This window comes from Branchiostoma lanceolatum, chromosome 3 (genome assembly GCF_035083965.1).
Source record: "Branchiostoma lanceolatum isolate klBraLanc5 chromosome 3, klBraLanc5.hap2, whole genome shotgun sequence".
Lineage (NCBI taxonomy): Eukaryota > Metazoa > Chordata > Leptocardii > Amphioxiformes > Branchiostomatidae > Branchiostoma > Branchiostoma lanceolatum.
Window position 1 is genome coordinate 31,102,510 of NC_089724.1, and position 26,342 is coordinate 31,128,851.

Below are 26,342 nucleotides of genomic sequence, written 5' to 3' on the forward strand. Positions count from 1 at the left end.
TTAACTAAGTGGTAACGTCTTTTCTTCTACTTGTCTACACACTACATACTGACCAACCTGGCTGTCTACTCTATTATATTGTAAAGAAATCAAATCTAACCTAATCCTGGTCACACGCAATGCTATTTTCGAGTAGGTGCGAAGTGTGACGACACCAGTGCGGGGTTTCCGCCTTCACTCTGCATGGGGTTTCCTGCCCAGAGGGGGGTGACACTCGCCAAGTGAAACAGTTTTAATTTCAGTCAGGCAACAATAATGACAGAAAAAAAAGAGAAAAAGGGAAAGCAAGTTCCACAAAAAAAGAAAGTAAAACAATGTATCCGTTTAATAGAAGATTAACTGACCATGACATTTGCCATGGGCTGCCGCCACGGCTAAGGCACGCTTTACACTTTCTTTTTTTAACAGCTTCGAGTGTAAACGAGAAATGACGTGAATTCAAACATAGAAGCGTACTTCAGTCTGAGAGACTGTAGTACACTTCTGTAGTAGACTTCATTTCAGGTCTATTTACACTCAGGAAAAAACGAGAGAAGTATTCTACAGTGTCAAAGTTTTGTGCTGAGCACAAGACGTGTTTGGGTCTCGTGTTGTCGAGCCACCATGACGGTTCTAAGCATCCTGCCGTTTCTCACCGTCACTGACAAAGCAGTGGGCATGCCGCGCGGTAACGAGGATTGATGGAGCCCGTCTGTAGTACGCCCGGGGGCGTGATGACCCTTCCGTCTGTACACACAACCATCACTGATACACCAGTCTTCACATATGGTGGTCGCCTCAGAAACACCATGAACTGTTCTTGAACTAGAGGAAGTCAAGATACTTGTGGGAAAGTATCGGTTTTCTGGAAAACAATACAAAGAAAATAGAGATGTATGTATATTCATCATGGATCAACGAGGAGGAAGCTGAAGTGTTAATCATACTGGTTCGTCCGATGACAGTTCAATAGGGGGTACATTATCTAAGGATTTGCATTTGCAATTAGGGAGAAACGATAATGTTACACCCCACCCCCCGGAAAAGGGCCTAATCTCCAAGCAGATATCTACGGGGTCAAAATCGTATCTGCTTGGAGATTACCAAAGACAATCGTCGTTAAACTTTAAAGATAGCTCGCGCGTTCTAAATTACTGCCACTGTTGGTATCACTGTATCACTGTATATATATATGCGGCCCTTCATTTTAGATTGTAGACTTTACGATAAAGGAAGAAATGTTCTTTTCAAATGTAACGTTATTAATGAAAATTTCCCATACTTTGAATATCTAAACTCAACGGATAAATTCATATTTCTGTTGCGTCTAGACAACCCTTGTATAAGAAACATGATCTGTTCATACATCTACACATGTACAAAGAAGCGAGAAGTTAACTCTACTGGTTTAGGTTAGCTTATCACTTTCGTCTACCATATGTTAAAACTATGTACTTTATACTGTCTATGTCACTTACATGTTAGTTATTGGGTTTATGTTAGACGACCTGTATCTAGCCCCTCGGGGAACGAATGTACAATAAAGGTCTTCATTCATTCATTCATTCATTCATTCATTATATTTGGAGTGGGATCATAGGAAAAGTGTCTTACGGGCTGCAACGTAACCTGAGAATTCGGTCGTAATCAAACGCCTCAAAGTCGTTCTGCTTGCGACTTTTATCTCCTACTATTTGCATGTTCGGCCGGAATGTGGCCGGTGAAATCCCGATCACTGCGCGATCATTTTTAAAGATAGACCTCAGTTCGCAGGTCACTGAATAGTGTCGGGTGTAACACGGTAGATATTCAGGCAAAACGTACGCTCGATTCTCCGGCGATTTTGAAATTCCGACGACCTCCTGGCGATCAACAAATTTGGCCGAAGGTCGTTGACGGTATGACGCCGGCTTTCCCGTCCAACAGCTGCGCAGAACAGCCTTGACCGGCATGCGGAGGGACTTGATCCCGGAACTCATTTAACTTCAAAAAATGGCGTTCTCGTGGCCACATTAGAGCTGTTCTGCCGCCTAGCACCTTACCCAGCTACACCCGTCTGACGTTATACATGTCTACTGATCAACTGTCATTCAAAAAGTGCGCGTGCACTCCTAGTGCTTATTACTAATAACCCCTAGTAATAATAACGGCTTCTCTATATTTGGGTTAGTACCGGTACTTCTACTGTGGATAGCCATTGATAGTATTGCAGCAATGGACAGCAGTTCCTGATCTACTCAAATTCAGATAGAGATAGAGATAGTTCTACAGACAGTTTTCTTCATATGGTGAAAAGTCCAGAGTCTATTGTACTTCTAACGTTACAGTATGTCCTGCGGCTACTATTGGATAGTGCATGTGACATGTGTGATAGTCGTTAGTCGCCGGTACTGTGTCTCTGTTCACTTTGGAACGAATATCTGCTATCAGAGGGTATCTCAATAAACTCAATAAACTCAACTCTGCTGTACGACCTGGTACTTCATCGAACCGCGTCCATGATCAGTTAGAACTACTGGTGTAATGGCTGATAAAGTATTGAGATATTCTCAAACGATGTTCATGAATTATGCAGGGAGACTGCTGTTATTCAGCAAACTAGATGTATGAATGGCACCTCGTATGAGGACGACCTGAACTGAACTGAAGATGTATGAGAAAATAGCCCATCATTTCATACATCAAGATATAAAACTGTGTTCATAGCTTACCTTTTGATTTAATGTATACAAACTCTACAATCTTGAATTAATTTTAGATATTGGATAAAATTCAGCCAGGCACATTCCACCAGGACAGTGATTTGTAGTGTCAAATGAGAACATATTTTCCCGTCAAGTCAAGGACAGTGGCAGTGTGAAACATATTACGACCCTGTTATGCCCCCGGTCATTCTCACGGAGGAACCCGCCCTAGACTTTAAAGTCGAGCGAAGTTTTTGTATTTCACTTGTAGCTATAGTCAACGGTATAGTTAAGAATCGGCCAATCTTTGAGAACAGTTGAGAACAAACGGGCGGTGTACTCACAGAGAAGAATTTCCAACAAGACGTTTTCAGTGCAAACGGCTATTTCTACAGCAAGTAAGTACTGTGAAAATACACTCTAGTTTGAGAACAAAATTATAGTTGTCTTTTAAAACAGGGATTTTAGAAATAGCACCAGCCTACAGAGTCATTAGGATAAGGCTGGCGTTGGATTCATAGTCTGCAGACAAAATCTTTTTGTAAGTGTGTTGCCCGCATTCAGCACATGAATACAGCAAGGAGGTACAGTACTGCAGCTGTTTCAGAAAACAGGTAATCTATGCTGATGCTATGTATAACAAAGGGACTGTCCGAGTAAGGAAACTCTTGCGATGCCATATGCTGGTAGTAAATAGATAGCGAAAGGAAAAATGTACTTTTGTTGGGAAGATGACATTTCTGTGAAAAGCGCATAAACACGCCGTAACAGCGAATCCTGGGTACTTTGGGTGCGGTCACATTCGCTGTACAATAGATTTACGACAACAGATTGAGTTAGGCTCTCTTTACATTATACTTTTGCCGTCAGCGCCACTGGCGTCAGCGCCACTGGCGACAGCGGGAACCCCGTCCTTCGCAGACTTCCCGGGAATTGCGGCGTATTTACTAGTATTTGGGGGGAGGCGATTTCTTAGACGGGCCAAGGGACTTTCGCCGCCGAACGTCCCTCGGCGACATAACTCCCTCGGCGAAGCTAAGGCGAACGTCCCTCGGCGTCATAACTCCCTCGGCGGCGATAGTCTGCCTGCCTGCCTGCGTAAGAAATCGCGTAACCCCCAACCCCCAAATATATACGCCGCCGTTCCCTGGAAGTCTGCGAAGGAGGCTCAGATTGAGTACATTCTTGGCACAGTCCAGGTTGTGTCGTTCCTCAGCTGTCTTGTGACGAAAGCTTACGAAATCGAAAGGTGACGTAGTCTGTCATAGCCTCACTGAAAATCCCTGGCCGACTGTGGCCGCGCCGTGACAACCGTCCTCGGGAGCTGACCACTGTAACCTGGCGGAACGAAAGAAGCCAGGGCGATGGAACTGTTAAGCTATAAAATTGCTCCGGTAGGAAAAGTTAAGATCAATATTTTGGAAGGAATTCTAATCAAAACGGAATAAGACGAAAGATTTGATTGAGAAATTGAAAAAAATGTCGCTATCAACATTTCACCACATGTTCAGGAGAACAGAGACGCCAACGGAATTGTGCAGGATTAACCCTCGTCTGACCGACAGATCAAAAGATCGAGCATAGAGGGAAGTGCAAGTCACAGCTGAGGATGGGGGTCGTCTCCGGCTCCTTTACCACAGAGTGTTTCTCGAGGGCGTGTTACGGAAAGAACTAGATGGTTACAAATGCAGTAGCCGCGTGTGCAGGTTTAATCTGGCTTTTCATTGCTACGAAAAGACGACAAAAGCGCAGACGTACAAGCATACATCTCAGATACCCGACTAAAACATGGTGACAGAAGAACTCTCTTCACTTGATTTATGGCCTGGCGAGATCAGTTCATAAGGACCTTGGTCACATTCAATTTGTCGTACGATCGTCCTTCGATCGGTCGCACACTGAGGGCATTCTTAACATAGTCGTGCACGAGTCGTACAAAAGTCTTGTTACCGAAAATGCTATCTTATATCCTTGTCGGCGGTTGGTTCTGTCACAGCCTGCTTTAAAATCGTACGACATCAAAATCGGACGACGTCCTACGACGAATGTTGTATGTATGCCAGCCAAAGGCAAGGCAGAAACGTAATGCAAACATGAAATAAAATCTTCAGTTCTTCAGAACTATCGTATGTCCGGGGCCATGGCGGAACAACTTGGCCGGCCATTCTCGCCAGTCCATCAGACTTCAGGCATTCATTATAGAATACCTGTTTGTAATTTACAGAAATGAAGGTTTGAAGTGCCCGTGGGTAAACTGTGGGTTCACCGGGAGGACACGTGTTGGGACGGCCCGTGCGGCATGTGTGGAATGATAGTCAGACAGGTTGGGGAAAACTGTCCTGACGTTTAGAGGATATGGGACCTTGCATTCGTGAACTTTCAAAGGGATGTGAATGACCTTTAAGATCACGAAAGCGTGAATGTCCGAATCCAATAATCATACATAGATGTTTTTGAATAAAGGCATTATGGCTGTCATTCACTAACTTACTCGTAACGGGAGAACAGCGTCGACGCCTTCAGACGAAGGTCAGCCAAAGTAAGAGGACCGCGTGTTTTGATGAGATGGATGATAAACTGACAAAGTCAATGTGACCGAACTGTCACAGGACATCTAAGAAGAGCGGCTCTCGAGGGTTGATAGAGCTTGTCGAGTAAAGACAGTATCTAACAAAGCCACTGACTTGACCTCTGACATTTCGGTCTATATCGTCTTTGTTTAGCCAACGTGGGTGCTCAACTGTTGGATGACTGTGAATTTCCAAGAAGTCTGGAAGCCATTTTAGCAGGCTCTAAGGTTCTGTCTTTATATTAAAGGCTCATAGTATTTTTTTTCTGATTGCATAGTTCTATTGCACAGTGTTGCTTGTGGCCGCGCCCCTACGAGAAACCGAGTACGATAGAATTGACATGTCATACAGATCATAGGCCTCGAAAAAGCCCAACTTGTAGAGCGAGGAGACTGTTGTGTCCAGCACATATTGTTACCATAAATCAAGCAGCCTTTTTCGTTTACACGATAGAACCATGGCGCGTCCGCATGTGAAAAAGACATCACAGGACTTATGATGGAGATTCTAGATATCCACTACCGGATCATCTCTACAAGTCTGCGAAATAGAGGAAATAAAAGTGTGTGAAAGTAGAAAAGAGTTAATAAAAAGAGTAAGAGTTTGCCCTTATCATTACGTTACGACTTTGTAATTATATTCATTACATCATTCTTGTAAGTGGAACCATTTTATCTCCAAGTGAAACCATGCGCCCCAAACGAGGATTATGATTTATAATTGACGTACGCCATGCCTGAGCACTGATCTCATGAAATGTTCATTTCCTTAAAAACAGCACGCTAGAAATGACGGCTTTGCCAGGAATTAAAGTTACAACATGAATGCACAGGGCTATAGTACGATAACATTAGTATCAAACAATTCTGTGTGATACAAACAACGTATGACAACTTGTACATCAATTCCGGTAACTAATCTCATCTACTAAAGACGCCGTAGTACAGGAAGAAACTTTAGACTTGTGCAGTCGTTGGTGAAATCTTAATTTGGGTCATGAGCCCATGAAGAGCCTTTAGGAACACAAAACACAGTTTTCATGACAGAAAAAGGTCTTAAGAGGGGTGAGATTTAGTGCAAGACCGCACACTCCAACGTACCAGAGCAGAGGTCGGCAAAGTCTATCCCCCTATGTGCAAGCCGGGAGAGGGCTACCGGCTTCCAAGAAATGGTTCAGGCACTCAGCACGGTAAGTGTGGCGTAGTCTGCCCTCTAAAGTTGTCCGGTATCTCTATGTCTGCCAAGTTCGTCGCATATGTAGACATTTACTTGGTAGTTGGTGCAATATTTGTAAGGACTACCAAGAGGTGCAATATTTGTAGTTTTAACAAATACAGGTAGAGTCTTCGAACGCTTTGTTGGGTAGTAAGTCGGCATTGGGCAGCTGTCGCGTGGTCGGGGCGAAAATTGAGGCAGTTCTGATGTCAGTTTGATCTCAATGTGAAGTTCACAGTATGGAGATAAAGGCGATATGGTTGAAAGTTTGACACCGAGGCTGACTCCGCCATTTTGAACGCAAACGGCATGGAGTCAGATCCACGACAGTCATTTGTGAATTAGTTGTAAGTTATCCATGTCCCATCGAGAATTAGTCGTGCAAAAGTACTGATAGAGTCGTGCGAAAGAAGTGCGTGGCCTACTACTTGGGTGACTAATCCCGACCCACTGCCGACCGTGGGAAGATCCGGAATGCGTCCATGTTGCTTTAAGTTGGCCTACAAACAGACTTTTCCTCCCGACCTCAGGTCTGTTGAGCGCCCCTTGTGTTGAGTATATAAAGGCACTAGCTAGGAGAGCAAGGATTGACGTCTTCACTCAGTGCTTGCCTGTGAGAACTGATATGGATGGACAGATGTCCATCCCCTTTATTACCAAGTAATCAGTAACAGATGTCTGGTGTCTCTTGACCACCAGGGATAGACTGCTCGTTTTCCTGTTGTAATTACAGTAACATCTTGCACACTAAATGTCTCTACTACAATACTCCCCCGTACACTTAGAAGTGGTCCCCACTTCTTTAAAATAACTATTGATGTATGCTCTAAGTATGACAGGTAAAACAGAGAGGTCAGATACAATAATATAAACAGAGATGGTAAGGTAAACATTGCAATGCCATAAATGGGCACGGGTGTGACAAGCAATTGACTTCTTCCGGATGATGACAAAGGTAACAAAGCCTCACAGACGGACTGCTGCTGTGATGATAGAGACAGAGGCGTCTGGGTACTTCAAAGCACGAACATAAAACAACAAACATAAACAAGCAAAAATCGGCTTCGCTACTGACATAGCAGTCAAGTACGAGCAAATTCTACGTTACCGCAGCATGGTTAACGCAGTATCCGACATTACCCAACTTCAAGGTGGTCGGCAAATATCAACTCACAATCATGTCACATCTAGCATAGACCGTCCCGTAGGCAAATCAGTTCTATCTAGGGAAGGCATCATGCAGTCTCAATACAAAACAATACAATATAGCGTCCACCAGGTGGATCCGTTTCCCGTAGGCTTACGAATAGTCCACCTGGCGGGTCCGTCACCCGTAGGCTCACGAACATACAAGAATACAAGACATCGTGCAATAATGGTACCTGGCTACAAGCAAACCACAAAAGTTCGAGATGTTGCACAAAGTTCAGTGGTCGGGCAGGATACGCGGAGAAGTACTTTTTCACAGTTTGGCTAGTTTCACGGTAGAAGGTCACGCTGGTTATCACGGATGGGCAGCGACGGGTTCCGTCGTAGGGGTAGTCGGGCTGGGTCGCGATCAAGTCGGCATGGTGGGTCAGGAGGACGGCAGCGTAGTCGGCAGGACAGCGCTCACGGGGTCTTGCGCACGTGGTCGGCGGCGGGTGGCATCAGGACATCGGCGGCGTGCTCTGGCCTCAGCGACGGCGAGCAGGGAGTCCGGACGCCTTGGCACATGGCAGACGTGGTCGGCTGGCAGGCTGGCTTTGTTAGAGGGCGGCATGGAGACACGTCGGGCGAGCTGGGTCGGTGTGATATGGCGGCAGGCTGGCTAAACGGACGGCGTGGTAGCGTACGCGTGGTGAGTCGGGGCTGCTGGCTGTCGACGTGGCACGATGGCAGGCGTAGCATCGCAGCGCGGACGGAGATTGCTTTAGTAGCCGCTGGTCTCGCTGCCGGGCGACTCGGGCGGCATTTTAGCTGGCCAAGGCTTGCGTCGAGGCGGGTTCGGCCGTTCGAAAACGGCAACCACCGCTATGCCACCAGTGTTGAGTATATAAAGGCACTAGCTAGGAGAGCAAGGATTGACGTCTTCACTCAGTGCTTGCCTGTGAGAACTGATATGGATGGACAGATGTCCATCCCCTTTATTACCAAGTAATCAGTAACAGATGTCTGGTGTCTCTTGACCACCAGGGATAGACTGCTCGTTTTCCTGTTGTAATTACAGTAACATCTTGCACACTAAATGTCTCTACTACACTTGTATGGGATTGCCACCAACACCAGTTACATGCAGGGTGGGTGCAAACAGTTGGCTCGAGGGCAAGGCTTCAAGGCACAGGGAACGACGGCACGGGAGTTTCCACCTGTGTCTTAACTGGTTCCCACATACCGTCTGCCTCTCACGTGAGGCGAAGGTCAGCCCTACTGGCCCATTTCAAACAGGTAACCCGACACAGGTGTGCGGTTAGCTGTCGCCTCGCCACTGTTGTATCCTACACATCGTGGTAGAACAAACAGAGACCATTCATCTCCCCAAACAAAGGAGGACTTCAGTAGGAGCCCAGAATGCTGTACTTTGTCGGCGTTCACCTGAGTCTGGTCAGTAGCTAAAAACGAGAACTGGGTGGGAAGGAAACTGCACTTCTAGCTGTCCATGGCTCAGTCCCCAGAAACAGTACACCTCCAAATTGATATTGATGGGGAGCAGGAATACAGTGGAGAATTTGACAGCCTACCAATTATCAAAAACGTTGGATGTACGATTGTACTGAAACGCCAAAGGCAGCAAAACTCCACAAAATTAATAACATATATACTCCTCAGCTTCAGAGCTGCCCAGAAGTCTTGTGGTGTGTAAATCTTTCGATTCCTATGAAAGTCGATGAACACGTCTATCCCTGTTGGCACATGGTTCGGCATTAAACCACAAAGTAAACAGAGCTCTTCGTGCGTGTGCTTCTGTGCTTGTGCAACTTTAAGATTCGATCATGAGATGTATTAGTGTTAGTGCGTGGCTCTTTCATCGTTGAGTAGCGTCGAATGGCCGAGTGTGGATAAACTTGTTAAAATGTTTTCCGAACGAAATTTAGAAACTGTAGTTACGCGGGTGCCCTAATAAGACTGCCACATAAAAATCTGCGTTACCAAGGCCTTATCAAGAATGTCTTGGACATCTGGATATCTGACGTGTGCGTACCTCGGGGATCACTGATGCTGCATTAGTAGATCTCTTTTTTTAGTGTGGTGGTCTTGAGGAGTTGACGTTACGTTACGTCGTGCGATGGCATTACAGACCCGGCGGTCAACAAGGAGCTACGTCACAGGGCTGTTCTGTAAGAACTACTTTCTGCTGTAAGGAAGTAATCTCCAAGCAGATCTCCACGGTGCTAAACTCGTACAAGCTAGCCAGAGAAGCTCCAGTCAGCCAGGGAAGTTGTCAGGCACCGGTTGCTATAAAAACTCCTTCTGCTAGTTGGATACGGTCTTTGTAACCGTTGGGTCTGCTTGGAGATTAGTAAGGAAGCCCGATGTTTCAACTAGTTTTGTCGTGTTTATCTAAGGGCGTCGCGGAATAAAAACTAACAAAATGAAAAGTTGTACCAGCAGTTTCACGAGAGATGACAGTTTTTAAAAAGAGGCATTTGTCCTAACTGGCCTGACCTGGGGAGTGCCTTATGACTTCTTTGTACATCCAAGCTAGCCCCCCGGTCTGTAGAAGGCAATGTGACAGTGGGAAGTGTCCGGCATAACCCGGGGCGCATTCCTCGCGTCGATCGAAGTGTCACTTAGCGCCACACTTCCGCGGCAGTTCGTGTCCCAACCTCAGTATCGCCCTGTCATCTACAGCGCCAAATTGCACCACTCAATGTCCAATTAAAGAGTAATTAATATTCCTGTCACTGGCACCTCTGCACCCACGGCTATTTAGTCTAGAGGATCTTTTCAGGAGCCTTCTTTATGACGTATAATTTTGACATGTTTCGACATTTCGCAGCACAATTTTCTTGTCAGGTTTGTGTTTGTGGCCCTCCATGGACCTCACACGACTATCGGCGCGTTGTTTCGTGTGGTCGTAAAACGGTGTCTGTAACTAACGACTAGAGTGTAGAGTTATGCACTACACTGGTGTCACAGGTACAACGATATAGATTTGTACTGGTCCAACTCCAAAGGTGCCAGACCCTCACTTCTTCCACTTCTAACCACTGACAAAACTATACCTGGTCGTCTGAAGCTCACGTAAGGGGAACCTGAAGTTCTATATAACCTCTATCTGAATACCTTGTGCTTCCGGACCACGTAGGACTGAAGATGAGCCGTAGTCCCTTTGGTCGGTTTTGGTACATAGTAAGTAGCCTGCCTTACTCTGAATGTTAGGCCGGTAGCTTGTGTTCGCTCCATGTAGAAGGTACAGTATATACAGTCATTTAGATGCCGATATAAGTATTACCCAGGTTACAGATAGCGTATACTTTTAGAATTTCTTCTTTTTATCTTTGGACGTTTTTGACAGAAAGCTTGTCTTAAAAGTTCCCCCTTCTTTTTTTCTATACGGACCGATAAGACGTATCAGACACCCCGGCGACCCCCTGCCCAACACATGTACTGGTCACCTCTCCGTCCCCATGGTGCCGCCGCCACGCGCGTATAAAGGAGGTGAGTACTAGCATTCCGCTGGGCAGGTAAGGACACTGTCGGACGTCGGCACCAAACCTTTATCCACTGGGCGCGCTGGCGTAGTGGAATGTGCCCTAGAAACATGCGGGCCGTCCAATAGAGCTGTCACTCACAACCTGCTGTAACTTGAAGCGTGTCTCCTCTCGCAAGTCGCCAGTTGCGGTCCCTTCATGCCCCACACCTTGCAGACACGCACGGCAGCCCCCGCGAGGCTCCCCCCTACAGCTTGCCTTTTGTCCCAGCGGACAATGGCCAACAAAAGCTCGAGTGCGGCTCCAGGTATTCGGAACATTCACTTGAATTGCCGTCGATTGATCGACAGCGAGGTGTCAAAAGGCAGGTGAAGTGCTCCTCAAATAAAAGGAAGCCGTCTTTATGAACTCCAGGTGAACTTTTGTTGAACTTTGTCTGACCCCCCCGTCCCCTGACCTATTGCGAGCCGCACAGAAGGACCTGATGACACATAACAAAAACTGCCTCTTCTGTTGAAGTTGAAAGACAGCTCACGTTACGGCGGTGTGGGTGATAATGGGGACAGTAGCGATCAAAGCACACGGTTGTTTTCGGACAGACAGGCTGACTGAGGGAGCCCGGGGCTGTCTGTAGCCAGGGTGAACATCCAGGATTGCCCCCAGCCCATGTGATGCCCCTCAGCCGTCTTTTAACTAATGCAAGACATGCAAATGTTGAGTTCTCTTAGCTCGCTGATTGGTTGTTAGCCACAATCAATGCAGGTGTCTTTCAAGAGCAGGCTATCCAACATAAGAGGTCCTGAGTGGTGACTGGGCTTGTAGTCCAGTACATTCCCCGGTACACCGGCTACTGTCGACAGCCTCATACCCGCCCGACACCAGCCAGTAGGATTTACCCGTGCACGCATCTGACAATTCATCAACACAAACTTTTCTATTGAGCTGAGGTAAGTGCCCGTATATCGATGCATTTTTTTCCTCTATATATGCCGTAAAAAGGCAGGGATTGTTTTTCTGATAGTTTGTGAGAAGTAGGACTTTGCAGGTTCTTGTCGGCGGTGGGTGTCGTCTGTTTTGTGGCATCTTTTTCCATGCACACGGTAATAGTGTTACTACGAGATTAAATATCTTAATCGCTGATGCACTCCCCACCGCATTCTTGATAGAATCTTCTCAAACATGTTCTCTCCAGCCTGACGAGAGCGAAGCAGTTTGTCTTCCCCTGTCGTCCGTCAGGACCTGTTTGTTGCGGAAACGATCACTTGATAAGTTGACAGTGTCACCTCCCTATTCAAGTGGCTACGATTTCTGACTTGAGTGCCCTGTTAATTTATGATACCTTCACACTACATGTGTATGTACCCTGCGCTCAGCTCGCCCCGACACGCCTAGTCTCTCATGGCGGTAGGACTTCAGCCTGACCCAGCCGTCTGCCGTGGTCTGTAATGTTCAGGAGTTGTCCGGTAGATTGGATACACATCGCCACCAGTTCACAGTAAGATGGTCCTAGACATAACCTTACAACCCGTCAACTTCGCTTCCAACCTGCTCAAACCTCCAGACACGCAGTTAGCAACTTACTGGCAAACAGGAGAAAAAGTACCGTACCGCACATAATGGACGTTCAGCAATAATCGTTGTGGTCACCGCGCAGGAAACACTATCCACCCAGACTATTCTGCAGGGTTTGTTGGCACAATAGTGGCCGTATGGCGATTTGCTGTTCACGCGTGTTCCGTTCAAGATTTGGTTTCAGGCCGGCACAGACAGGTCGGATGATTTACGGCTCTCGGCGCCCACTATAAACGCCCGATTGTAGACGTTGTGGAGATTCCTTCTACTAGCAATCATTGTCGAAAGCAGCACTCGGTTTGCTTACGTAAGCCAACGGAAAACTTAGCGCAATTCTGAATTCTACATACGCAACATCATGAGGGAGAACTGAAAATAAGCCCTAGTGCTGAGCTACAACAAAAGTACCCCTGTGTTGCCCTAAGCTTATTCACGAAGACTTCAACCAACACTACAGTACTCTCCACAGCACGCTGCAGCCGCACTTTTCGCGCGTAATTAAGGCGATTTTCTTTCTGTGAATTTTTCATGTGTTGATATCACATCCAGTAGATTCTGGAGGCTTGTGGATGTTGATTCATGTTAACAGTTAAGTCTGTTCTCACGTCTTGGCCATGGTACGTTGTCATTCCCGGTTTATAGGAAGCTGAGGGAGTCATGTGCTTAGGTTATAAGGTTAGCTGCACAATGTCCTCTCAGACCATGGCTTATAGAGACACTGTGGTGATGTTGACAATATGAAGGCGACTAACAGATCACTAAAATTACATAGAAATCAAGGAGACAGTATTCAATGCAGTAGCAAAGTCGTTCTACAGCAAGCTAGTTTTCTTTATATATAAGAGAGACCACGCAAAGCGAATTAATGCATTTGGTCTATTTCTTTCTTAGTATCTAGTGGTATGACTACAGATCAGACTGGTAGAGTGGCGCCCAGTCTTTGGCTTATGTGGCCCTGCTAGGCCGTGTTGTCATGATCTAAAGTAAAGACAATTTCATGGGATAATCAATGACAGAACAACAGCATGCTGTGTGACTGTAACTGTTAAGGTTATGAGATAGTAACTTTAACCTAGCAGCGTCCATTGTACCCATTAGTCGGCAGAAATCGGGCCCTTGAAAGGGACCTGTATGGGACATTATCTTCGGCGGTTCACCTAAACATTGCCCGAGGTGTGCCTAACATGTTATCGCTGGCGGATCGAATGGTCCGCAAATGTCACAGTTCGTAAACTCACCCTGGTCAGAGCGGCACCTAAATAGGCCGGCTGGGAGTAGCCGGGCATGAGGCACGGGTGACCTGCAAACTTTGAAAAATGGCGTTCGCTCTCCTCTGGCGATGTTGTTTGTGTAAAGAAACTAGACATTGCACGGTTACTGCTAGAGAGTAAACAGTTCAATTCAAGTCTGATGAAACAATTGACTGGTGAGGACGAGGAACAACAGAAGTGACAGTGAACAGTAGCGGTTACCATAAATCAGTTCCGCTGGCGAGCTGTCACTCTCCCTACAGCCGCAGCTATAGTATAGTATACCGGCCCTCTGACGTAGCAGACAAAATCCAACAGGATCCCACAAGAAATGGTTTGCACGTAAAAGACTCCAAGTGGGTAATTCAACTCTGTCGGGGCTGTGTTTTGCTGCAGTGGTTGGCTGTGCTCCAATACAGGCAAGCAAGAATTCGTTTGAGTTTGAAATGTCACGCCGGGCGAGCGTATCTGGAACAAGGGGTCTAACCCTCCCTGCGGCCGGCAGCTCACTTCTTCCCCTCATTTTCTGGGTAGTTCCAGGCCTAGCCATCCCTGAACACACAGATTAGCCTGGTAAGAAAAGCCAAAGTAACCTGCTTTGTCCAGTGACGCTTTCTACCTGAAACGGGTGGTGATTTGGTGCCAGAGAACGGCGGTGAATAAGCCACCATGAAATACAAGAATAGATTCGGTCTGAAATCCTTACACTTCAAAACACAACGAACTCTCGGTCCTACAATGTACCTTGGCGATAAGACCGTTGGCTTTTTGTTCTCTGAGCCTTCCTTGCGTGACTTGTAAAGCCAGAAAGTGGTCCCCTTGAAAAGGGCAGCACCAGTTACGGGTGGAACAACAGACGTTACCTAGCGATTACAATCAACAAAGATCGCGGCGCCTGTTTCCCACAGCGGAGTTCACCGCAGCAGCTTTTACGATCCCCGCTCGTTTCTAAAGCGTTAAAATTTGACGGCCATGAATAGAGTTCAATAGTGAATGAACCATTGACACCTAATTTAAAACAGATTACGGCACCCTTTCGAGAACCATTTGTGTGAATAGAGTGTCAGAATAGACCGTAATTAACTCTCAACAATGTGGGTGTGAATAGGGTGGGGCCACTCTCTGCACGCCAAAGGGAACATTTTCATACTGTTTGTTTCGGAGTTGTCTGATTTGCTCCCCCTCCAACAAGATTGGGAGATATTAGCCCCAGGAAGCCGCGTCATTTCGATCAGTTTGCCTCTCTAAGCCGAAATGATTGCAGGAACCCAGGAGAGTTGAATATGTGCGATTTCGGCTATTTTCTCCTTCCAGCTCACTCCCAAAATTCAATCAACTTACTCACGCCCGATTACATCCACTAAGGGACGCCAAACAATCCCGAAAGAATTCTGTTTCTCCGCAGTTTTTCACGGTTAGAAAGACCTCCGAGCACACGACATGGCAACCGCCAACATGTCGGTGAGGTAGCATATGATAATATCCGGGTTTGCAACTTATTTTTTTCTGAATTTAATCGTACTTGGGTTCTGTGGCTCCACTTCACCGACATTACCGCGGAATACTTGGTTGCCTCCGAAATCACCATTCCAAGCCAGGCAATCATTCCTAATTATTTGTTATTTTTGCCTGAGCGAAACCGTACAATAGATAACAATTGGATTTATCGCGCCCTTCCTTCATATCTGCATACTCATTATAAAACTGCTTCATCCGTGTCTTCCGTAGGATCGGATTTCTACCCTCTGTCCACAATTACTAGAATGATCAACGTCTTTCTTCTACAGTGTTTTTCAGTAGCCGTTTTGATCCCCAGTATCCCATTATACTTCCATGGAAAAACTAAACTATCAAACCAATCGGCAAAACAAATTACACCCAATACTTCAATGTTGTGTCTATTTGAACGTGGAAGGAAGTCGCAATTAACATCTATTGAAAATACACACCGAATCACGGCCTCTGTACGTGTATTAACGTAACACACAAAAGAAACTAAATGTTCAATGTTTGAAGTTAAACATTTATTTTCATCATACATGTGATTTTTGTCAAGCTAGAAAGAATTCATGACAGTACACGAAACTGGTTTACATTTGTGTTGTTTTCATTCATTTTCGTAATGGATTTATGTTGAATTTACATAAACCCATGGAAGCAGTATGTAGAATTTGATTTCACCCGTCACCAGCTGAAGGTATGGTCACACGGCTAGATCTGTTCACTATCACAATGCAACATACTTGTACTGTACTTATCTTCATAATCAATGTCACCGATCCCGTTTCAAGACGTCCACTGAAGTTTTGCTTTAGAATTCTCTCGGTGTTGTAACCAGCTAAGTCGATATGTTTACTAAGTTTGGGATAGTGAGGCGGTACATGTTTGGTTGTTTGTGTGTAATGCGGGGCTGCTAAAGATAACGTGGTATGTGATGCATGTAGTATGGAATATGGAATCTCCTCGTCAATAGAAATCACGCCCAGTCAACAGAAAAAAACGACACACCACAATCGTAAGTCCTGACGAGTTCTTACTTTTACCCAACATGTCATATTCTAACTTCACTCTTTGATATTTAGCAGACATTGAAGATAGTTGAAAACTTCGGCCATATCAGACAAAATTTGGCGGTGTGTAGAAATAGATAGCCCAACTACCGATCGAGTGTTCTAAATTCAACAAAACGATTTCGAGGAGTAAGATAGTCCATAATCGCGCTACACGCTCACTTTTTCCTTTCTAAAAATTTTTTTTTCCGATCATTTGACTTATATGAAATTATCGTAAGAGATCTTGTGGACATCGAAGTTGACTGAAGTATCAGTGAGAAGCCTTTCAAAGATGGCAACATGTCATGTCCATATACGGTACCTGTGTACCACTCAGCTGAAATGCGTTTTTATGTTGTATACATGGTCCGGGCCCTGACTCTGTCAGCCAACTGATTTAATATCTAAGTTGTTTGACTATTCATAATTTTCTTAATGTTGTCCTCCAAAAATCTTACAAGACTTTCCGCAGCTGCTTGTCAGAAATCCGCATTACGGCTACAGACGATATCGTGTGCGCAAAGTTGCGAATTGCGCCAAATATGACATCAAATAGCCACATTGACGTCAGATACCATTGCGATCGTCAACTTGAAAATATTACAGATTTCCGAGGTCCTGTGAAGGCCACAGCGCCTTTTTGTGGGACACATCAGACGTCAAGATAACATTCATCTTGTACTATCTCCCGCCACATGCCTGTGTGGTGTAACTTCTGATACAGTCATGGCTCGCCCTCTATCACCTTGGGACACGTCACTGTGACTTCTATCGTAGAAAAGCTCAGCAATGGAAATGCTTAGTAATGCTAATAGCAGTGGAAAAGAGAGGATGTTTTTTTATTTCTTATTTCTAACCCTGACGTAATCCGGGTCACAATACAGTTACATTCCTGTGAATGATTAGTCCTTTCTGCGAAGGACTGACGAGATTCCCAAGCGTTGTCGCCTGGTCTGATATAAGTAGGCAAATTTCCCATTTTAGCAGAATACGTACACAGCTCTAGGCTGCACACAGGGGGGATATTGTCCTGTCAAAAATATCAGTCAGGTTCGTAAAGTTAGTAGTAACGGTTACTGTAGTTGGAATAACATACCTCACCGTAGAGTAGGCTGTAACTGGGACGGACAAAAATCACTGAAGTCGCATGCAAATTTTCTACACACCGTCATCATCGACTTAATGATCCCTCTTGTGAATATTCAAACCTTTCATTTGGGTATGCTCTGAAAATAGTAGTTATTCCAGCTACCAATACGCTGTCAGTAGCCTCTACACATTAAGTCTGACGGCCGACGCCATTCGGAGACAGATCAGACGGGCGCACATGACGGGTTGATAGCCTACGATTCTTCAAGGCGCTCTTTATGGTTTCACCCTCGACGCTGCACTTCTGGAGAAAACAATTCCAGTGCAGGGTAAGTTTTTTTAAGTCGATGGTAAATCTTGATCAGACACTGCCCCGTGAGTGACCTAGCTAATTGCGACATGCGTCTTTGCTTCAGCAGAGTGAGTGAGCGGCGTCAGGGTTCAGCGCCTGGCGACAGCCATTGATCGGCTCGGGCGAGACACCGAGCCCGCCACGCTCTCGGCTCGTCCATCAGGCCCGCTTGGCTGCGGCAAAGGGTCACCGTCACTCCATATAAACTCCAGGAGAGGCTTTCGTCGGGACACAAAGCTGCAAAGATGCTGGTGGAGCTCCTGACCGTCCTGGTCCTGCCGTGTGTCGCGCTGCTGCTGTCCTGGAAGCTGTGGACGCAGTACTACACCTGGTCCGACTCCGGCTCCGACATCGCCCTGCCGCCGGGAAGCATGGGTCTCCCCTTCATCGGAGAGACGCTCAGCCTCGTGTCGCAGGTAAGAACACACTCTTCTTCACAACAGAAGTGGACGATGATTCCTTCACATTCTAGGACACTCTTTGCGATGATGTATATGTTTAGGTCTCGTCAAAAACGCATCGCGCGTCCATAGGTGTACCGACGACTAGTACACGCCCGGGCCTCTCTCCCCTGACACCGATTTCTAGTAAGAATTACCTTACTCTCCTAGCAGAGCTACAAATTGGTGGAGAAAATTGTCGCCTATCATCATATGCCCAGCTTTCTGTCCGGACATTCCAAAAGTGGGGACAAAAAATGGGACATAAATATAATGATAACTTATAATATAACTTTACATATGATAAAAAGGTCACAGTCTTCCCCACAATCTCTGATTGGAGAGTAAATAACCCCACGTTTCATGTGTACAGGGCAGTTTCTATCTCCCGACCTAAGTATAAAAACCTTTATTCGGTACGTCGACACGTATGAAATCGTATAGTTTTGGTCGCATTGAGTAATCAGTTAAGTTGTCGCTCGCCGCTACAGTTATTAGAAATAAACTGTTTTCAGCTCAGAATAGAATCTTCAGTTGGAGATAACATCGTATATTACAGAAGTCGATCTTACCGTTTTTTAATCAAGATTAACGAGAAAGTCACTACATGTACATGTACACCAACTCTCCATGCGCTGGTCAACTTGTTGTCCTTTTCGTGCCGATGTTGTGGCGAAGCCGGGAGAATATTTAGTGGCCATGGTGCTAGCTTGCTACAAGGTGCGATGGTGGTTGGATATTTCGTGTATGTTATTGATGATGCGAAAATGACTATATTGCAAATTTGTACCTCGGTTCAAGCCGTTTTTGTAGGAAACCTGCAGTAATATGCCCACCACCACCACCCCTCGCTTGCTCAGTGCTGATATATAGAGAGGATATACGTGTAGATTCTAGTAGGTGGACGTACGCAGATTTGCAATAGTCTCTACCAGACTAACCACGCCGGCTATAGGGAGAACATTTGCCGGGGGACTTTGGCCATGGAGGGTAACATTTGCAATATTGGACCCTATCTCCGTAGCCGACTCCCTTCATACAATTGACTCTATTTGGCCAATTTCTACTATTTTCCCAGCGACCCGCGGAGGCTGGTAGAGCCTAGATTTGCAACCTCGAGCCACCAGTCAGAGTAAACTTTTCAGATCCGGCAGTGTCCTTTGTTGTGTGATTTAGGCTTTTCTCTTGTTGTTGTGATGTGTCAGTGCTGTGTGCAGATTTGACTGAAGAGTATTACTGGTGTCAGTTTGTATGGGTGCATTAGCCTAGCATGGTGGTCCGTAAGGTCAGCCGAACCCAGCCGACATGCGCGGATGTGTTGCCGGCTGAGTAATTCTCCCACCGCCCATGTTGATAATGTGCTAAAACAGTTGTTCGGGTGCCTCGGGCGCAAGAAAGTGGTTAGTTCGGTTCACTTTATCTCGGCCGAATCGTTTTACAATTGACTTATTTTCAATTATGGTGAGTTTGTTATGGAAGGCAGTTTGGGAAGGTTTTTATGGTGAGTGAACTACTAGTATCTGGATAGTTGTCACGATCAGTGGTTACCTCCTCATTCTCAACAATGAACATTCAACAACAAAAAAACACTTCACATTTAATAGAAACAACATAACGAGTAGATAGTTTTAGATTTTGCGGCGTTAAAAGTCATATCTACGGATGTCTTGCTCGTAAATAAAGCTGTAAAGTTGCTTTGTTTTCTAGCCGTTCTTATGCGCGCTGCACGGCGTCAGACAGAGACGGAGTGATTGTGCTCCTATATGAACAGTTAGGCATTGAATTTTTCCGGAGTTGCCAAGCGTAAATCATACTTCTATGTCTCTGTCGCTATTCCCACCTTTTTACTTGTATTCACTCTTGACAACGATAGAAAATCGCGGCTTAACTCCCGAAGCCGTTGGTTTAAAAAACGATTTCTACTGACTTTCGGCGGGGTCTATGAGTAACACCTAATTAAACATCAATCAGTCCATGAGCCTTGTCAACTTAAATGTCGTTTTGTACGATTTAACCAATCTTTTAAACTCGAACTTCGTATTTTTCACAAATAGACAGTGTGAGCACTTCTCTCTCTTGGTACAATTTGAATGGTAAAAAGACTCCAAAGATAAGATCGGAAAGTGTCGCCCCCTCCAAACCTTTGACCTTTATGTGTCTGTGATTGGCAGCCGTCACTACATACCAGCCGGGCCTTGCCAGGCGACGTGCAGCTCATACATGTATTCTTTGTGCGGCGGTAACACGAGCAGGTCTGGCCGGGGCTCCGTAAATCAGTTGAGACCGACATAATTACCTGTGCCGCTCACCAACACCTTTATTTGGGGTGGCACATTTTCCGTACAATGTACTAGCGGTGTTTCGGGGGGCGTAGGCTAAAGGTCGTTGGTCTCGGGTTTTATATCAGACCAGGTAAAGCAGTACAGCTGCCGCATCTCGCATGGCAAAACAAAAGACAACAAAGCGCTGTTGTAATGAGTTGCTAGGATTATGGATGCCCTGGGCAGCGGGGAGTGATAAATCCTCGCTCCGAGCTTGCGTAGGTAGTTGTTTAATCGCGCCTAATATCAACCTTACCGCTCAATGTGCCAACAATAACATGTATTCTCAGTCTACTTAGTGTGATAGGCGGGAGCTTTGAGTCCCGGTCACTGAACTGTCCCCTTACATTAGCTATGATAACCGGGCTGCTGATCCCTCCTCTCTATCCTGCCTGTTATTGAAGATAGTCTGTCGGACGGCGCCGGGTGGGAGGATAGGGACCGGGATGGCCGTGAGCTCACCTGACTATGCCGTACAGGCTATTGTAGTCTCCTGCGGTCTGAAGTGGGTAAATAACCTAACTAATACGGAAAGGCGTCAGCCGAGTCTTATGTCTGTGTAAGAAGATGATACCTCCCCATGCTAACGTATTTAACGTATTGAGTAGACCGCAACGACACTAGACTGTGTGTGCCTCGGCAGTAACACCGACTGGTCGAATGCCGGACCCTAACCATACCCTACCCCGAGTCGCCGGGCCCGGTGCCGAATCGTCCTGATCGATCGGCTAGACGCCAGGGCCTGTCCAGGTGCCGAAACGTCCTGATAGCTGACCGGGCAGGCAGAACACGTCGCTATCAGGGTCTCAGTACGTTTGGACGAAGAATACACCTCCAAGTTCCTCCAACAAACCTGTTTTCAAAAACAAGATACCGGAAACTACGTATACCCGGATTTCTGAATATTTTCAACAGAGTACCCGGCACGTCATAGTCTGCACCAATCTTGGCCAGTCCGACTGGAATGTGGGGAGCATTAGAGATATGCTACTGGAGCTTCCCCCGGCTCTTAGAACTTATAAGGATATCTCATCCGATTGGTGTTTTTGACTGTGAGCGGGGTCATAGATGTACAACAAAGTTAGCCTTCCAGGGAATGTGTAAAACGTGACCCGACCTCTAACCTGAACAGATAAAGACAATAATTACCTTCGCCGAGAAGGTTATGTTTTACACAGCGTTCATGTGTATGTGTGTCCGTCTGTGAACAGTATAACTCGAGAATGCTTGGATGGATTGCCTTCATACTTGGTATGTGGGCAGGTCTTCTTGAGACTTCGAAATGATTAGATTTTGGGCCCACTAGTGGCTTGCTATGGTACTGCAGGGGAACTCCCGGGTTTGATATCTCGTGTTATGGACATGCTATGGTCATGATTTTTAGATTTAGTGGTAGATAGCTCCCGGGAAGGAGAGTATGTTGTGTAGGGTTGGGCCCCCTAACTGCAGGAGCCTATTTTGTTCAAAACTTTGAAAGGGAATAACTGAAGAACGGGGGTTGACGGTTGATATTTGGTATGTAAATAGTTTGAGTGGTGATTGACAAGATCATATATTAATCCTGCAAATCAGTAGCTAATTTGCATAATTAAAGAGGAAAGTTTATAAATCCACTGCGGTCCATTATAGGACTCTCAAACACGTGACATAGGTGTCTGAGAAAGAGAGGAATATCGATAGATATCAACTATGCAAATGAACGCCGGAAATGCTACAATAGCTTTCTTTGCTAAGGCCACAGCAAGTAAATTTTATGGATGACATCAGCGCGCGCATTGATTTTCGCCTGATTTTGAAATTTAAAAAAACTAGAGTTCCACGAACATATTATCTTCGCCAAATAATCAAGGCTTATTGTGAAGGGTGATTAAGAAACTCACAGAAACTTAAACTAATTTGGAAGGGCAGGAACTCTTTTCTGCAATGAATGACAAGAAATTCTGAAGGACGAACTTCTCTTGCTGCACCTCGTAAGAGGAGGAACGATATGATGATGATGATGATTAATATTTACATGCTTATCACCCCCTGCAAACTTGATCATACACCATACCGTTTGAAAGTTATGATGGTGGGGGGTGAGTCCAGTCTAGATAGGGATACAAATCATTTGGTGGTACAGGACTAGTATATGTGTATAGTGTGCTGATATATGTTATAACTGGTCATCAAAAAAATTGAAAGTTATAATTAAATGGTACAGTCAATATATATGAATAGAATAAATCTTTCTTCCATATCATACACATTTTGCAAGACATAGTATGTTACTTTGAGTTTTCCATACGGTGCTAGGTAATACCTAGCAGTGGTGCCGTTTTGGTGCAGTGTACTCTCTGAGCAGAGGAGTGGGTCCGGCTGGTTATTCACATGTTTTAGGTGTTTTGTAAGGCTTTCTATTTTGTTCCCTTTCCGTTATGTCTCAAACCGTGTGTTGGACAAAAATGCCGAAACTGAACACTTAAAAAACCAACCGGACCCACACATCTGCTTGAATTGTAGTGAGACTACCCAATTTGTTTATTTATGTACACCATCTGTTTATTTATACTTCTAGGCAAGGCCTTCTGCTGGCCTGTTTGGGGAACACTGTCACATGCCCCATTATGGAGTGAAATGGATTTACAATTATCCTTACTAATTATGCAGATTAGCTCCTGTTGTCTACAATTAGACATCGATTGTGTAAAGCACCATCTAAGCTCTCTAAATAGAAAACTTCACGACAATCTCTTCACCCCTTCTCAAGTAATACGTGTCCGAATGTCAAAACAAAAACACCCACTGCAGTTCTAAACAAGCCGCTAGGGGGGCCAAACTTACAGAACGTACTTCTTGTGGCATGAACTATCTACCACACAAATATCATGACCATAGTACTTTCAGAAAATATGCCACTAAATTTTGAAGCTCCGCTGCAGTACCTTAGGTACCCGCTAGAAGGCCCATTATCGAACTTGACCTTCCTTTCCGTAAACCCTACCTATCCACTAAATATCATACAGATCCATCAACAGCTTCTTGAGTTATGTTGTCCACAAGAAATACACATCCACACAAAGCCCGCTGCAGTACCGACGGAAAATGCCAGGAGAACCATTTTTGAACTTGACCTCCGTTTTTACAATATCTACACTCCTGCAAAAAATCATGAAGATCCATCAACGTTTCCGTCACTTTTTTTGCCTACATACAAACGCTCAAAAATTAAAAGTCCGCTGCAGTACTGTTGAAAAATGCAAGGTGAACCATTTTTGGACTTGACCTTCATTTGCACAACCACTACACACCTCCAAAAAATCATAAAGATTCATCAAAGGTTTCTTGAGTTATGCTCTTGACATACATACAGACCCACCAAACAGCCGGCTCAACCGAAAACATAATCTACCCCGAGTACTATAGTACTCGGCGAAGATAAAAATTTACCCTTCGGCAATGGTCAACATACCGAAAATAGTACCATATGTCGCAAACTACTGTCAGTTCTTTCGCAAAAACGTTCTAGATACCATAAAAAGGCATTTGCACATGTAAGGATGGTGAAAACTCCGTACAAATGCGTTGTACAATCATTGTGTATGCAAGCTGTAATAAGATTGCTCGTCGTCACCAACTTACAGGAAGACACAGTGCATCCCTCATTCCAAACTTGTAATATAGTCTGTAGTTGCTGTGCCATTATTATCAACAACGTAGTAATCCGATGTGCTGTTCTTAAATGAAGTGAACTACTAACAAAGTCAATAACAGGGTCAGAAGTAACTTCAATATGTCATGCGGTTTGAGTAGACCATTGTCTAAATGTCTGTATGTTGAAGACAGAATGAAAATTGATTTCTAAGGCACGACAATTCAGTCAGACAGTCAGAACAGCAATGGCGGAGAGCTGGAGAACTTCAGCTGAGGAAAAGTGAGCGGAGCCAGCAACATGTAGTCACCGTCAGTCTGCCTCATGACTCAGCAGACTCCCGCCCCAGTGTCTCTGCCGTCTTGTTATATAGACCCGGATCTAAATCATAATTTAATTATTTTAGTGTTGACGTCAGCGTAAGTTAATGTTTTATTGAATACAGGGATAAAAGACTTGTTGTGATACCGTGTTTTATCGCGTCTTACATGCTTTATGGTATTTAAGTTTGAAAATGTGGATGCCTTGTTTTTTTTGCCCGCCTTGTGTTTTTTTCGCCCGAGCGCACTAAATTTGGTGTCTGCAGTGGCCTAAGATAAGAATCTCATACTTTGAACAACTTGTTTTATTTTGGTAAAGAATATGATCATCTGACATGATTTATGCAAATTAGGTCCTTATTTGCATAATGAATGCAAAACATTCATGATATGCCACTCGAAAAGGCGAAGGTTTGGTGGGGTCGTGGAACTCTAGTTATGGCTTGATTTAGACGATATTCTTTATTTATTTATTTCTTGGTGGTTTGTACATTTGTATCTTGATTTGCGCTGCTGGTGTATTTCTTGCTTTGTATTACAAGTAAAACTAGTGCTAAGTGAGTGAGCCACAAGAATGAAAGTTCTATCCTTTCACTTTACGCTATAATGATATTTCCTCATGCAAATGAAACCGTAATTAGCATCAACTATGTCTAATTTTGTTTACCTCTACCTAACTTATATGTATCACGGGTATGAAATTCCCGTCTATGTAATATAGCCTGTTATGATTATTGGACAAATGAGGTCCTAATTTACATGATTGATATCTGTAGCATTAGATTTTCCTCTCTTTCTCATTTCCATGTATCACAAATTTCGGCCATCAACCGTAATGACGTGATAAATTTCCATCTTTAGTTATGCAAGTTAAGCACCAACTTCGCTACAAGCCAAAATTTATGAGAACCCATAAAACCTTCTTCAGTAATCCCCATGCAATTACAAAGCAAGCTGCTAGGGGGCGGCTTACACTATCTGTTTCCGAGCCCAAAAACTACCTGTGACCCGAAAGTCACGACCACAGCTCGTTTAGAGGTAAACGAATGACTACAGGTGTAATCTAGGTCTAGGATAGGGCGACGGAAAGGAGTGGCCAGGGACATGGAAGCGTGGCGGACACTCGAATGAGTTTTCATATATTGTAACATTTATAATCGTGTACGACAAAGTTGCTGATACACCTCCAATGCGTACAGAAACCATGTACATGGGTCTTTATTGTATTGACTTTGGTGGTGTAAGTGACAGGTATAGGCAGAAAAGTAAACTACAAAGGCAAACCTCGCCAACTCACTCACTCACTCACTCACTCACTCACTCACTCACTCACTCACTCACTCACTCACTCACTCATGGCCGCATGCTCCCATGGGGAGCGCAGCGCCTCGGCATAAGTAATCAAGCAAACAGACACTATTCAACTTTTTCTTACTAGTTACCTTCGTCGACGAAGTTTCGTCGAGAAGGTTATTCGTTGATGCTTGTCTGTGTGTCTGTTAGTGAACAGAATAAGTCGAGAACGCCTGGATGGTTTGTTGTCGTAGTTGGTGTGTCGGTGTGTATGTGGGAAATCTCAAGATGATTAGATTTTGGGCGAAGTGTTTTGCATAATTAACGAGAAAAGTGTAAAAATGTGTTATATTGTATGCTGAAGTATGTGTACGTGTTGGCTGTGTTGTTTCAAGGCGTCATGGATAGGGGTAGAGGTCCTGAGGGGTCATGTTGAAGGC

General features: G+C 45.0%; 1 protein-coding gene and 1 long non-coding RNA gene across 6 annotated transcripts in view; one reads left to right on the forward strand and one right to left on the reverse strand.

Moving 5' to 3' along the window:
* Window positions 1-307: 307 nt before the first annotated feature.
* Window positions 308-21,650, reverse strand: LOC136431406 (uncharacterized). Of its 2 annotated transcripts, none has more exons than XR_010755050.1 (2): window positions 21,344-21,650; window positions 308-844 (listed from the first exon to the last, which is right to left on the reverse strand). It is a non-coding gene; the product is annotated as an uncharacterized lncRNA (long non-coding RNA). The 2 variants fall into 2 exon arrangements; XR_010755049.1 differs by lacking the exon at window positions 21,344-21,650 and adding an exon at window positions 14,127-15,335.
* Window positions 10,919-26,342, forward strand: part of LOC136431404 (cytochrome P450 26A1-like) — a 24,688-nt gene continuing 9,264 nt past the window's right edge. The window contains exons 1-2 of one of the 4 annotated variants that reach the window (XM_066422757.1): window positions 10,919-12,029; window positions 17,962-18,313. In XM_066422757.1, coding sequence (XP_066278854.1) covers window positions 18,143-18,313 — 171 coding nt within the window. In that variant the 5' untranslated portion in view covers window positions 10,919-12,029; window positions 17,962-18,142. Of the gene's footprint in view, window positions 12,030-17,487; window positions 17,875-17,961; window positions 18,314-26,342 lie in introns of those variants that run through there. The other 3 variants (XM_066422758.1, XM_066422760.1, XM_066422759.1) reach the window with 3 other exon arrangements.